This window comes from Elaeis guineensis, chromosome 11 (genome assembly GCF_000442705.2).
Source record: "Elaeis guineensis isolate ETL-2024a chromosome 11, EG11, whole genome shotgun sequence".
In the NCBI taxonomy this organism is placed as follows: domain Eukaryota; kingdom Viridiplantae; phylum Streptophyta; class Magnoliopsida; order Arecales; family Arecaceae; genus Elaeis; species Elaeis guineensis.
Genome location: NC_026003.2, coordinates 17,582,098 through 17,598,455, shown reverse-complemented (window position 1 = coordinate 17,598,455; position 16,358 = coordinate 17,582,098). Strand labels below are relative to the sequence as shown.

The 16,358-nt window shown below is 35.7% G+C and overlaps 1 protein-coding gene across 1 annotated transcript in view; it reads right to left on the bottom strand.

Moving 5' to 3' along the window:
* LOC105034049 (dirigent protein 21-like) overlaps positions 1 to 1,066 on the bottom strand; it is a 24,658-nt gene extending 23,592 nt beyond the window's left edge. The window contains exon 1 of the mRNA XM_073245849.1: positions 535 to 1,066. Within this exon, the coding sequence (XP_073101950.1) occupies positions 535 to 1,066 (532 nt within the window). The remainder of the gene's footprint in view (positions 1 to 534) is intronic.
* Between the last annotated feature and the right edge of the window lie 15,292 nt (positions 1,067 to 16,358).

Sequence of the window (16,358 nt, the reverse complement as noted above, 5' to 3'; positions counted from 1 at the left end):
CTATTTTTTTTAGATGCAATGAAATAGTTTGGGATTGGAATCAAGTTGTGAGGAGCTTTAGATCTAGAAAAAATTAATTATTAATTTTTTTTTGAATAAAATATTTGAACACGTGACTCTAGGATGTAAACTCGTTTGGAATAATTATGTTAAGTCAACTATTGCTTATCTACCATTACATGAGTTTGGATGATGTGAATATCTTTGAATGGACAAGCCTTATATATCTTATGAAATTAAATCCTAAGGATGTGCAGCTGTCTATTGCATGTCTGGCTCGGGCCGTCTGGTTCGAGTGTGATAGAAATGGATAACAAAAGTATTATAACATCATAAATATCCAAGTGAAATTTTTATTCGAAACCACTAACGATCATAAAGAACAATCTGACATGAGGACTCAATCCAAGAACAAAGAAAACTAACGAGGGAACAACGAGCAGTACACATCAATAATGCATAACATGAACATCCAACTCCAATACAGCATTACCTCCCTCACCGGTGCCTTTCCGTCCCTTAGGAGAGCATAGCCTCGAGCCAGACGGAACTCGCCAGTCCCTCCGACCACCGGCAACTCCCTCACCGGTGCAAAGATAGCATCCCTCGCCAGTATGGAAAGCGTGCTTCCATTGTACTTCCCCTCCGTGAACACAAGGTTGGTTGTCAATAGCAAAGCTGTGTCAGCTGAATCCCGGGATGCAAACACATGCAAGCCTTGGGCCCGTCCGACGAGCTTCGACGTCGACGTCGACTTCGGCCCCTCTGTCAGTGGGTCGTCCATCACAAAAACATCTCCGAAGTTGGAATTGGACCCCGGCAAGTTCAGCGGCGGCCCTTGCACGACCCGGATGGCAGTGGGTTTACGGCCGCCATTGCTGTCATGCATGTAGAAGTGGAGGTGGGTCGACTTCTCTTTTTTTGGTGAACGGGTCGGCTTCTCTTTTTTCGTTGAACGGGTCGGCTTCTCTTTTCCCAGTGTGAACTCACCACCAGAGGCTGAGGCCACCACGACCATCAAAGAGAGAAGGAAAAGGAGGAAAGGATTGGATTGGAAGGAGGCCATGGAGGAGTTCGAGGGTGCAACCTACAGGTGGAGAAGGGATGATATTTATAGTTGAAGATATATGCTGAAGTCAATCGTTGGTTGGCGAGAAATAGTTTCATTGTTTGGCAACGCGTCGTTCGATAACCACTTAACAATGGCTGCAATGGTTTGGGATATTTTAACGGTTGCATGGCGCAGATCCGGATAGGCTCATAATCCACGCACGATTAATATTCTATATTTAACCACTGGTTTTCACACTTTTGCGTGCCTCATATGAAAGTTTGATGAAATAAATTAATGGATGGGAATTAAATTTTAGGTCAATGCAGATTAAACATAAAATGGTGGTTGGTCCTAGGGTAGGGATCAATTTTCCCCTTCCAAAGAAAATTACAATCTGGGTAGAAGAATATGCCAAAGAGGTTTTTCCCTTCGGGATCAACTACCTTTATGAATTAATTGAACTGGATGAGACTGAGAATCCATTAACAATTCAATCTTCCGGATGCTTAATTGTGCTAACTTCCTCCAACTAACATTTAGAGGCTTTGATTGAAAAATCTACACTACAACATGCAAAATCTATGATGATGCGATTTTAGTAATTCAATCTTCCGAATGTTTAATTTTGCTTACGTCCTCCAACCAACATTTAGAGGCTTTGATTGAACAATCAATGCTACAACAAACAAAATTTATAATAATGCAATTTTAGTAACACTGAGTAAAATATGTTATTATAAATATTCTCTTGTAATGGTTTTAAAAAATATTACAAAAGATATATATTATTATAGTGGTTCACTGGGAGTGATGCTAAAAGTTATTATATAGCAATGGTATCTTATATTCTATGGTAATAATTTTAAAAATTATTATAAAAGTCTATAATATTATAATGCTTATTGATGGGTATTGGTCAAGTTTTTATATTGCAAGTAGTACCTTGTAAAGAAATATTTCTGATTAAGTAGAACTTAATTTGGCAATATATAAATACTCACCATATATCAGTGAAATAAATTTTGCCATCTATACATGATTATATAACTGATAATTTGCATTGCTAATTATCTATGATTTATTATTATGACGAATTAGAATCATTATAAGCTGATTTGGATTTTTTGCAATAATAATATTTCATCACTAAATATGTATTTGAATTTTTAGAATAAATATTACATATATAATAAATTTTAGAAGTAATGAGATTTCAACGACATATATCGGCTATTATACATTTTATCTGTACTTAACAATTTTTAGTGGGTTAAGTATGTTATTTTCAATTTCATTTTGCCAGATCGATTTATTAAATTGGAACATGATCGGTCAAGTCAGATAAATAGTTGAAAAACTACTATAAGTTAGGTTTCGCTTAATATTTTTAATCTATTTCATAATCATTTTATATATGTTAGTGATTTTAATTAATTAATTTATTTTTTAATAACTTATTAATATAGGAGAGCTCACACTATCTTCTATCTACTCTAATGAAAACAAAAATCATTAATGCTTATTGATTATTAGAGGTGCAGTAAATTCAATAAAATTGATTGTACACTATATTTTTACTTGAAATTTTTTGATAGACTAAATATATTATTTTCACCTTGATTTGATCCAATCCATTTAATGAATGAGTTACATATATAAGTAAAGTCAGTTTGATGATTAGATGAAAATAGCTTTTAGTACGAGTCCCACTATTAATGCTGCAAGCAATATATTGTAACTAAATAATGACCTAAGATGTAATTACTAAAAATTTTTATGAAGATCGGATGAACCAAGTATTTGGATCATAAATCCAACCAAATTTGCATTAAAAATATATGAAAATTAAAACTACTTGAATAAAATATATAATATAAAGCATTAAATGTATTCTATATTAAATATCATGACTTTGTAATTATATTATAAATAAATAGAATCATGAATTAGTTAATTTTTAAATGACTTTAAAAAATATATAATGATAGAAATATGTTGAAATTATTGATATTTTAAATAGTTTAAATGAAAAGTTTTTAAAATATCATAAAGAATAAAATGAAATTATTCATTTTTTATTTTCTCTTAAAAAGAAGAGATTGCATTTTTTATGAATATAATTAATTTTTAAAATATAAAAACATCTTAACATATTTCAAATGAGTATATTTTAAAATGTGAATAAATATTGAATAAGTATAATAAATCATAGCTTTATACTAGAAGGTTTGTCCTAGTGGCTGGGTGGCAAATAACAATTTAAGAGTCTTAAGTTCAATCTGACATATAGATATGTATATAAGAATATTCCTTGCATGTATAGCAATAGTTACAACTACTATAGATGACTCATGATCATTATAACAAAGTTGCTTATAATGACCTAAGCAGCGGCAATAATTTTAAGTGACACAATTGGCATAGATTTTATTAATGATTTGCTGTATTTTTTTGGCATTGTTTTGTCTGTTATTATAGATTTTTTCTGCTGTACCATAAATTCTATTATAGTATAAATGGATTTATTATAGCAAAAGTGGTGCAGGAGAAGTCAAATAAGCAGTATCATTTGATAGAAAATAAAATTTTAATAGAAACTATGATAATTCTTTCAAAAATCTTTTGTAATTACAATGGTAAACAATGGGTAGTAATCCATGAATAGTGAGTAGTGTGTACTACATCGTATTCAGTAACCAACATAACTTGCAATAATACCACTACTAATAAATCATAAGTCATTAAATTATCAACATAGTCAACGCATTATACATTGTTCATCAATAGTGGTAAATAGTAATATATAGTGCATCAATTCCATTCACTAGGAATTGAAGACCAACAATTTAATCCCCATTGGCCACGAATTGGACATCCATCACAAGCTCCGATCGAACACAACTCCGGATACTTAACACCTCCAGTTACATAACACCACATTGGTATCAAAAGTCAGCAATGCAATCTCTTGCTAATCCATGTCACTACATGGCATCTAAATAAAAATGGTCTATAGGGTATAACAACTTACCACATATTCCTTTTCAACTACGCCTACCAAAAGCATCAAAAAGTGCAGTTTTATCTCAATCCAAATCTCAATTTGCTTTTAAGAGTCCTATAGATTTATGCTGACATGTTTCAAATACAAGGAAATGATTTATTAACATTTAGTGAATTTTAATATATATATATACACATTGAATAAATGCCACTATTGATCTTTCACATGATGTTCTTGAATACTACGAAGGCTTGAAATCTATACTAATATTTGTGAAAATGTTGTCGTAGATAATGCTAGGTGATATTTTCCAACTACCATATAGTTTAAACCATACAAACTCACAAATGCTTTTGTAGACTATGCTAGGCAACACTTTTCAAATGCCACCATGGATTCATATTAGACACTATATCAACATTCATAAAATGTCATCATACACTCAATTTTATTTCTACAAGAATTTCTTCAGCTATGATTACAAATAACACCATATTAACTATATATATATATATATATATATATATATCTCTGTGTGTGTGCGCGCGCGCGTGCGTGTGTAAGTATATATGTGTGTGTGTCTATATATACATATATATGTATATGTGTGTGTGTATGCGCGTGTGTGTGTACATATATAAGTATATGTGTATACATCCATACATACATATATATGTATATGTATACATATACATATATATAGGTATGTATTTATGTATGTATGTATCTATATATACATACACACACACGCACGCACACACACATACATACATACATACACACACGCACGCGCACACACACCCCATATATATATACACACACACATATACATATATAAATATATATATATATATATATATATATATATATATATATATATAGACACACACACATATATATGTTGGGAAATGTATCCCAAAAAGTCAATCGTCAAGCTGTTGACGGTTGAGCAACCAAGTATTGTAATTGATTTATTAATAAATAAAATATATTTGATATTTTCATCATAAGCTTTCATCTTCTAATGAACTCCGTTGTTATGATGAAATTCTTAGGACTATTTAGATTCGATAAAGAGAGGATTTATCGATTAGTCCTTAAAACGGTTCACGACCAACTGATAGGCTGTTAATAAGGACGACAGCTTCGATCGAGCATAGGTCGCTGTAGGTCATATGGGTTGGTTATCCTCTTAACCAAAGAGCGTGGAGACACTGGTATGACATACAGGTGAGATGTACTGGTACATCATCATTGAACGTGACCAACTCCAGAGTATTCTGCTGTCGAGAATGTCTCTAATGGGATATAGGTATAAGTGTCCCTTAGACTTGAGATCGCCTCAGTGACTTGCAAGTAACTCACTGTACTTTGGTACTGGACTAACTGAATTTCTAATTCAGGGACGGAAGGCTTCTGGGCATAGTCAAGTACTTGTGAAGTCAGAGTGTGATCAAGATGGGATTGACCACTCCAAGAGTTAGAGAAAAATGAGTCACTGTATTTCAATTTAGCAAAACCTTGGCCAAGGTAATCCATCAGATAGATTTGATATTTTGAAATACAATGTGGACAACCTGATCAAAGTTGACAGTTGAACTCTGGGGTGTCCTATGATCATTTTGGTCAAGAGGATGAATTATATGAAAACTATATCCGCATGAGTTCTAAGGATGTTGTTCTACACATTCGACCTATCCGATCGTCAGGTACCATTGCTAAATGGTCACTTCGATTGGTACAAAAATTTATTCCTGTGCTACCGGCTTAGGTTCGGACCTATGAGGTCACACACATTAGAGTTCATGATCTGATCGGATGGTTGATCAACGATTAAGAATCGTTCTAGGGTTAAATGATCAATACGATTGACATTTAACCCAGTGCAAGTGTTGCAGGAGGATCGATTAGCAATTCGATTGCTAATTGGCTTAATTTGATTAAGCCAATGGGCTGAGATTAAGTCTAATTAAATATAATTTAATTAGATTTGGTTTGGGCTTGATTGGATCAAGTCCAATTGGTTTATTGGATAAGCCAAGTGCAAGGAAAAACTAGTCCTAGTTCAACTAGGACTTGGGTCAATCTAATTTTTAATTTGATTAAAAAATTAAATCAGATTTAAATCTAATTTAATCTGATTAAATTAGGTTCTTAATTGGGTTAAAACTTATTTTAATTGGATTGATCTAATTTTGGTTTGATTTGGTTTGAGAAACCAAATTAAAATAAATCATAAGATAGAATCCTAGTAAGACTAGGATTCCACCTTGCACCACATAAGCCTTCCCCACGTCCTCTCTCTCATTCAACGCCAATCTCCTCTTATTTTGTGCAACAAAATCCCTCTCCCAGATCTCTCCCACGTTCACAAAAGGTCTCCTCTCTTCTTTCTTACATGGAAGGTGGTTTGGATCAAATCAAAAAGGAATAAGTTTGGATTTCGAATTCTATGAGATAAAGTTTTAGAAATCCAAAACTCTTTCAATTTTGCACCGAATCTATCCAAATTTTTTTTTAAATTTTTATAACTTTTAGGGTACATATTATTCACCCTTTGCTAGTGATCCATGCATGAAAATAAGGAGTAGGTACTCAAGAGTTGGGCGCCCCTTAACTTGCCATGTTTGGATAAGCCTTGACTAGGTATTTGACCTAGACAAGGACTCTATCATATCTCTCTATATAAAATGAGTTTCTTCATGAAATTTTTGAAAAAAATAGAGATTTAAGAGAGCTTTGAGCCATCCAAAAATCAGAGAGAAAGACCTTTGGGTCGTGGAGATGTAAAAGACACAAGTTAGGGTGTCTAGAGAGAGAAACGAGAAGAAGAAGAGGTTCTTCTTCTAGGGTTGTTTGTTTTCATATCTTTTCTCCCTCCATCTTAAGTTTTCTGAGAGCGTCTCAGATCTGAAACTCCTCCTTCTACTTTCCATCTTTGGAAGAGTCCAAATCAAGAAGAAGGAGGCACCTGATCAACCATCAAAGAAGAATCAGCGCAGTACTAGCATATTGTGCTGATTTCCTGAAGCAGGACTTCTGATCGAGATTCGTGGGCTCGTGTGGATGACTCCTAGAGGCCGGACGTATGTGTGTCTTGCAACATCATCCTCAAGCCTAGATCAGCGAGGTTAGAATATCTAACTTGCAAGGTAATAGATCTGATCTATTGTTTAATACATACATTAGATGTAGTATAGAAATATGTTGATATGATCAACATGTAGTTCATGCTATATTTATATATTTTAATTTTTAATTTAATGCTATATAATAATCATATAATAGAATCTTAGATCTAAAATTTTTTTAATTTTAAAAAATAATTTTGATTTATTTTAGTCTTCCGCTGTATGATCTTGAAAAAGTTTCAAGATCTAACCCTGAAACCCTAGATCTGGTTCCAACAATTGGTATCAGAGCCTAGATTCTTTATTACATAATTATTTATACATGCTTAGATTATTTTTTAGATTAGATTTAATTTATAATCTGATTATTAAATCTGAAATTAAAATTTTAGATCAATCATGAACTGCAAGATTGTCCTGCTGTAAGGTTTACCCTTTACAGTGCAAAGGTTGTTCTAGTTTGTGTAGATCTTTCTTTAATCATAAATTTGTTAGATATGATCTAGATTAAATTTATGATTTATTAGATTTAAAAGATGTTTAAATCTAAAATAAAATCTCTTTGTTAATAATTTTTGTGCAAAGAAATTGTTTAAAGTTGAAACTGTTTCAATTACATGAACCTGTTTAGATTAAATCTAAAGTAGTTTCATGTTTATTTCACTTGTATCTTGATTATGAATCAAACATGCAATATGGTTGGTAGAATCATATTATAAAATTATTTTATAAATATAAAAATTATTTTTTGAAAAGTCGAACCCAACCCTCAGCCCAAAACTTAATTAAGAATTAAGAAGTTGTTTGATTAGGTTCTAGGATTGTGAATTGAAGAACCTAAGACACAAACCATAACACATTGGGTTAATGGGTTAGTGAGAATTAGGTCCATTAATTGGATTAGACCTATGGTTAGATTAAAGATGGACTTAATTAGAGAATTGACTAAATCTAATCAATTGTTGTCTTAGATTAGGTCAAGGATTCTCTAGATCAATTACAATAGTTGTAGTTGGTCAAGTCCATATCTTTAACGAAAATCAAATGGACTTGATTCTTGGCTAAGCGGTTTAGCACGAACTGTTAGGTTGATCTAATCGAAACTAATTAAACCAGTTGGTGTCTAAGGTAAACCAGACTGGTGGTTTTTAATTGGGAGCCCGCTTATCTGGCCATTTCTGATAGTGTCTAAGGCAAGCTTTGGCAGACCCTCTCACTGATCGAACTTACCTGGCCTCTTGGTGAAATTATATTTTGATCGGATCACTTGACTATTCGAGCTGACCCATGTCAGCTAGGTAATTCAGTGTGACTGATTTAGGTGCTCCTAGACCAGCCCTTTTAATGGTCTCCCTTAAGCTGACTTGGTGAAGCCAGTGGGAGGATCATAATAAGCTGGTTCATCTGACCTCATCCTCTATATTATTTAAATCTTCTAAAATTATTAAGTCTTTAAAATAATAAAGTTATGAAGATAACTGAGTCATAACCTCCCATTAAGGTGTTTGATAATGAGTCCATTAACTCAATAATCATTGCAGACCCAAAGGCCTGGTGCTTGTTGACTAATGAAATTATCACTCATCATATGACGACTTGGAAGTGTCTCTCTAATGGTGGTTAGGTGAGCCAACAAAACTTGGGCTTAATCATTCATTGGTTAGATACACCAAGTATGATCATGTTAATGGTTGGACCTAACCGGATCCTTGCAGTGGAGGCCAAAGCCTACTGATTAGATTTTTGGGACAAAATTAAAATTACTAGAAATTATTTAGAGAAACAATTGGTTATAAACCTACCCTTAGATGTACATGGGTTGGCCAACCAAAGTTGGGCTTGTGTGCAGTCTAAGTGGATTCTAGTACCCACTAAGGAATTAGGGTAATTTCTCGAATTGGAGGTAGAGGCTACCAATTCGAATAAAGTAGTGGGAGAAACTTTTTGATTAAAGTCTAAATTTTTAGGTTTAATGAATCAATTACTAATTAGGTTATGGTTCTCCTTTGTGCAAATATGGCCACTTCCCTATCGCTCCGATCATTGTTGGACAATGATAAGTTGGTGGGATCCAACTTCGGTAGCTGGTACCGAAAGTTGAAGATAGTCCTGGAGCATGAACGGATCCTATATGTGATAATGGATCCTGCATCTGAGGAGCCAGCTGTCAATACACATGGAACAGTCAGAGATACTTACCAGAAGTGGCTCAGTGACCAGACCACGGTGCGCTGTATCATGCTGGCTACCATGAGCGACGAGTTCAGTCGCAGATTCGAGACGGCTCAGCCAAAGGACATGCTTCAAGTGTTGGAGGATGCCTTTAGCACATCCGATGACGTAGAGAGGCACAAGACTCGTTGTGCCATCTTCAATGCCAAAATGCGGGATGGTGCCTCTGTCACTGATCATATATTGTACATGATCGAGCTGATGGAACGATTGAGCAAGCTCGGCTTTTCCTTGCATGAGCAACTTGGGAAAGATGCAATACTGAACTCGCTGCCCAAGTCTTATCTTCCATTCCTCACTCATTATAGAATGACAAAGCCTGAAGAGAACTACCATGGGTTACCGGGGTTGCTTCAGAACTTTGAGAAGGATTTCCAACTTCACAAAGAGTCGGTGAACTTAGTGAAAGGTTCATCTTCTGGTTCTCGACCTTTTAAGAAAGGGAAGAAGAACAAGAAGAAGAAAGTGAAGAAGGTGCATGTTCAGGCTAGGACATCAGTGCAGAGCCAGACCAGAAAGATCAAGCCCGATAAGAGTCTATTCTACTGGCAAGCACCCTAGATTAGATAGTGTGTCAGATATCTACTTATGGCACTGTAGGCTAGGTCATATAAACAAGAACAGAATAAACAGGTTGACTCAAGAGGAAATCCTCGAAGTCAGTGATTGTGAATCACTTCCAACCTGTGAATTCTGTCTTCTTGGTAAAATGACCAAGTCACCTTTTACTGGAAAAGATGAGAGAGCTACTGAGCTCTTGGGCCTAGTACATACTGATATATGCGGGCCCATGAGCATCAGTGCTAGAGGTGGATATTTCTACTTCATAACTTTCACGGATGACCTATCCCGATATGGATATATCTATCTGATGAAACATAAGTCGGATTCATTTGAAATGTTCAAACAATTCTGAAGTGAAGTAGAAAAATAAACTGGGAAGAGTATTAAAACTCTTCGATCTAATCGAGGAGGAGAATACCTTTCTAGTGAATTTCTCACATATCTAGGAGAGAATGGGATTCTCTCCCAATGGACTCCTCCAGGAACACCACAACATAATGGTGTGTCTGAAAGGAGGAATCGGACTCTGTTAGATATGGTCCGATCCATGATGGGTTTTGCTAGCTTGTCGATATCCTTCTGGGGATATACACTCGAATCGGCCTGTTATCTGTTAAATAGGATTTCAAGTCTGTAATTAAGACTCCATTTGAGATATGGACGGGACGTAAGCTAGCACTTTCACACCTTAGGGTCTGGGGGTGCCCGACCTATGTCAAACGATTAGTCACAGACAAACTTGGACCTAGGTCTGACAAATGCTCATTCATAGGGTACCCCAAAGAGATAAAAGGATATTTTTTCTACCATGCTGATGAACAAAAGGTGTTCGTCAGCCTTAAGGCAATCTTTTTAGAAAAATAGTTCCTTGGTGAAGGAACCGTTGCCTCTAAGGTTGAACTTGATGAAGTTCAACAAGTAGAAGAACCGACACCAATAGCTGAACCTGAGTCGGATATGATTAGATCAGATCCGGAGCCCAATGTACCTGTATCATTAAGGCGATCCGGTAGAGTACCGCGTCAGCCGGACAGATACTACGGTTTTTTGGTCCGGGATGGTGATCCCATTGAACTTGATGAGAATAATGAGGATCCGATCACCTATATGGATGCAATGCAGAGATCTGATTACGAGAAATGGCTTGAAGCCATGAAATCCAAAATGGAGTCCATGAAGGTCAACGATGTATGGACATTGGTTGACCCACCTGAAGGGGTTAAACCCATTGGGTGTAAATGGGTCTTCAAAAGGAAGAGGGGTGCAGACGGAAAGGTGGAGACCTATAAAGCCTGTCTGATTGTCAAGGGGTATCGTCAACATTATGGTATTGACTATGACGAGATATTTTCTCCTGTGGCAATGCTCAAATCCATTCGGATAATGCTTGCAATAGCTGCCCATCTGAATTATGAGATCAGGCAGATGGATGTAAAGACAGTTTTCCTGAATGGAGAGCTGACCGAAGAGGTGTATATGATACAACCTGAGGGGTTTACATCCACAGATGAGTCTAAGGTATGCAAGCTTCAGAGATCCATTTATGGATTGAAGCAAGCTTCTCGAAGTTGGAACATGCATTTTGATAAGGTGATCAAAACGTATGGCTTCATTAAGAATGGAGAAGAGCCCTGCATCTATAAATGGGCAAATGGTTCAGTTGTGGTATTCCTTATCTTGTACGTGGATGATATTCTCTTAATCGGGAATGACATCCCCGCACTACAGGAAATAAAAGTTTGGTTGTCATCACAGTTCTCCATGAAGGACTTGGGTGAAGCATCCTACATCCTAGAGATGAAGATCTATAGGGATAGATCTAAAAGGATGCTTGGATTATTTCAGTCCATGTACATAGACACTGTGCTGAAGAGGTTCAGCATGGAGAATTTCAAGAAGGGCTATCTACCGATAGGCCAAGAAATTTCTCTCTTTAAGAAGGATTGTCCGACAACTCCTGAAGAGAGAAAGCGTATGAGTAGAGTCCCATATACTTCAGTCGTGGGATCTATCATGTACGTCATGACATGTACAAGACCAGATGTGGCATACTCACTAGGAGTAGTGAGTAGATACCAATCTGATCCTGGAGAAAATCACTGAAAAGTGGTTAAAGCCATCCTTAAGTATTTGAGAAATACTAAGGACCAATGGTTGGTTTATGACGAGTCAGATCTGAAACTTGTGAGGTTCACAGACTCTAGCTTCCAATCTGACCATGATGACAGCAGGAGCGTGTCGGGTTATATCTTTACTCTGAATGGTGGAGCCATCTGCAGAAAGAGTTCCAAGCAACATACTGTGGCGGACTCTGTTTGTGAAGTGGAGTACATCGCAGCATCGGATGTCGCGAAGGAAGCTGTGTGGCTGAGAAAATTCATCAATGAGCTCGGAGTAACACCTTCCCTCGATGGTCCGGTCCTGCTCTACTGCGACAACACTGGTGCCATAGCTCAGGCGAAGGAACCCAAAACACATCAGCGGACGAAGCACATCTTGCACCGCTTCCACCTGATCTGAGAGATCGTGGATCGAGGTGACGTCGACCTTCAAAAGATCAACAGAAAGGAGAACCTGGCCGACCCCTTCACTAAAGCCCTAGCGTTAAAGGAGTTCGACAACCACAAGTCGAAGATGGGTATTAGATACTGTGCCGAGTGGCTTTAGGACAAGTGGGAGTTGTTGAAAAATGTATCTCAAAAAGTCAATCGTCAAGCTGTTGACGGTTGAGCAACCAAGTATTGTAATTGATTTGTTAATAAATAAAATATATTTGGCATTTTCATCATAAGCTTTCATCTTCTAATGAACTCCGTTGTTATGATGAAGTCTTTAGGACTATTTAGATTCGATAAAGAGAGGATTTATCGATTAGTCCTTAAAACATTTCACGACCAAATGATAGGCTATTAATAAGGACGACAGCTTCTATCGAGCATAGGTCACTGTAGGCCATATGGGTTGGTTGTCCTCTTAACCAAAGAGTGTGGAGACACTGGTATGGCATACAGGTGAGATGTACTGGTACATCATCATTGAACGTGACCAACTCCAGAGTATTCTGCTGTCGAGAATGTCTCTGATGGGATATAGGTATAAGTGTCCCTTAGACTTGAGATCGCCTCAGTGACTTGCAAGCAACTCACTGTGCTTTGGTACTGGACTAACTAAATTTCTAATTCAGGGACGGAAGGCTTCTGGGCATAGTCAAGTACTTGCGAAGTCAGAGTGTGATCAAGATGGGATTGACCACTCCAAGAGTTGGAGAAGAATGAGTCGCTATATTTCAATTTAGCAAAACCTTAGCCAGGATAATCCATCAGATGGATTTGATATTTTGAAATACAATGTGGACAACCTGATCAGAGTTGACAGTTGAACTCTGGGGTGTCCTATGATCATTTTGGTCAAGGGAATGAATTATATGAAAACTATATCCGCATGGGTTCTAAGGATGTTGTTCTACACATTCGACCTATCCGATCATCGGGTACCATTGCTAGATGGTCACTTCGATTGGTACAGAAATTTATTCCTGTGCTACCGGCTTAGGTTCGGATCTATGAGGTCACACACATTAGAGTTCATGATCCGATCGGATGGTTGATCAACGATTAAAAATCATTCTAGGGTTAAATGATCAATATGATTGACATTTAACCCAGTGCAAGTGTTGCAGGAGGATCGATTAGCAATTCGATTGCTAATTGGCTTAATTTGATTAAGCCAATGGGCTGAGATTAACCCAGTGCAAGTGTTGCAGGAGGATCGATTAGCAATTCGATTGCTAATTGACTTAATTTGATTAAGCCAATGGGCTGAGATTAAGTCTAATTAAATATGATTTAATTAGATTTGGTTTGGGCTTGATTGGATCAAGTCCAATTGATTTATTGGATAAGCCAAGTGCAAGGAAAAACTAGTCCTAGTTCAACTAGGACTTGGGTCAATCTAATTTCTAATTTGATTAAAAAATTAAATCAGATTTAAATCTAATTTAATCTGATTAAATTAGGTTCTTAATTGGGTTAATACTTATTTTAATTGGGTTGATCTAATTTTAATTTGATTTGGTTTGAAAAACCAAATTAAAATAAGTCATAAGATAGAATCCTAGTAAGACTAGGATTCCACCTTGCACCACATAAGCCTTCCCCACGCCCTCTCTCTCATTCAATGCAAATCTCCTCTTATTTTGTGTGACAAAATCCCTCTCCCAGATCTCTCCCACATTCACAAAAGGTCTCCTCTCTTCTTTCTTACATGAAAGGTGGTTTGAATCAAATCAAAAAGGAATAAGTTTGGATTTCGAATTCTATGAGATAGAGTTTTAGAAATCCAAAACTCTTTCAATTTTGCACCGAATCTATCCAATTTTTTTTTAAAATTTTCATGGCTTTTAGGGTATACATTATGCACCCTTTGCTAGTGATCCATGCATGAAAATGAGGAGGTGCTCAAGAGTTGGGCGCCCCTTAACTTGCCATGTTTGGATAAGCCTTGACTAGGTATTTGATCTAGACAAGGACTCTATCATATCTCTCTATATAAAATAAGTTTATTCATGAAATTTTTGGAGAAGACAGAGATGTGAGAGACCTTTGGGCCATCCAAAAATCAGAGAGAAAGATCTTTGGGTCGTGGAGATATAAAAGACACAAGTTAGGGTGTCTAGAGAGAGAAATGAGAAGAAGAAGAGGGTCTTCTTCTAGTGTTGTTTGTTTTCATATCTTTCCTCCCTCCATCTTGAATTTTCTGAGAGTGTCTCAGATCTGAAACTTCTCCTTCTACTTTTCATCTTTGGAAGAGTCTAAATCAAGAAGAAGGAGGCACCTGATCAACCATCAAAAAAGGATCAGCGCAGTACTAGCATACTATGCTGATTTTCTGAAGCAGGACTTCTGATCGAGATTCGTGGGCTCGTGTGAATGACTCCTAGAGGCCGGATGCGTGTGCGGCTTGCAACATCATCCTCAAGCCCGAATCAGCAAGGTTAGAACGTCTAACTTGCAAGGTAATAGATCTGATCTATTGTTTAATACATACATTAGATGTAGTATAGAAACATGTTGATATGATCAACATGTAGTTCATGCTATATTTATATATTTTAATTTTTGATTTAATGCTATGTAATAATCATGTAATAGGATCTTATATCTAGGGATTCTCTGATTTTAGAAAATAATTTTGATTTATTTTAGTCTTCCACTGTATGATCTTGAAAAAGTTTCAAGATCTAACCCTGAAACCCTAGATCTGGTTCCAACAATATATATATATAGATAGATAGATACATACATACATACATACATACATACATACATACATACACATATACACACACACACATACATTCACATACATGCATACATATACATACATACATACATACATATATATATATATATAGACACACACACACACACATACATACATATATATATATATATATACATACACACACACACACACACACACACACATATATATATATATAGACACACACACACACACACACATACATACATACATACATACATACATATATATATATGTATGTATGTATGTATGTGTGTGTGTCTATATATATATATAGACACACACACATACATACATACATACATATATATATATATATATATATATATATATATATATATATATATATATGCATGTATGTATGTATGTATGTATGTATGTGTGTGTGTGTACATATGTATGTATGTATATATATATATATATATATATATATATATATATATATATATATATATATATATATATATGCATATATACGTATGCACACACACACACACATTTATATATACACACACACAAACACACACACACACACAAACACGCACGCACACACACATATATATATACATATACATACACACACACACATACATACATACACACACACACATGCATACATACATATATAGATATATAGATATATATATATATATATTATATATATGTGTGTGTATATATACTGTTGAATGTATGCCCAAGAAACCAATTTTGGCTGATACATACTTTTTTCTAGGATATGTTTTGTACTTGTTAGGCAGTCTTTATAACCAATCATGTTTATGTGTCCATGATTTGTCCCAAAAATTAACAATGATGATTTTGTATATTCTCAAGGTGTTGAGAATTTGAGACATACATCATTAGTAATTAATTTTTAAATGCTTCTGATTGAAGGATCATCATGGAGGACAGTGATCAATCTATTCAAGATCGGTGCACGGATCACATTCCTTTAGTGCAGATGAGTCTCAGGTCTGCAGTGTAGAGACACTGGGGTGAGAGTGTAGGTAGTTGTTAGAAAATAACTTATATTGAGTGTGACCAACATAAA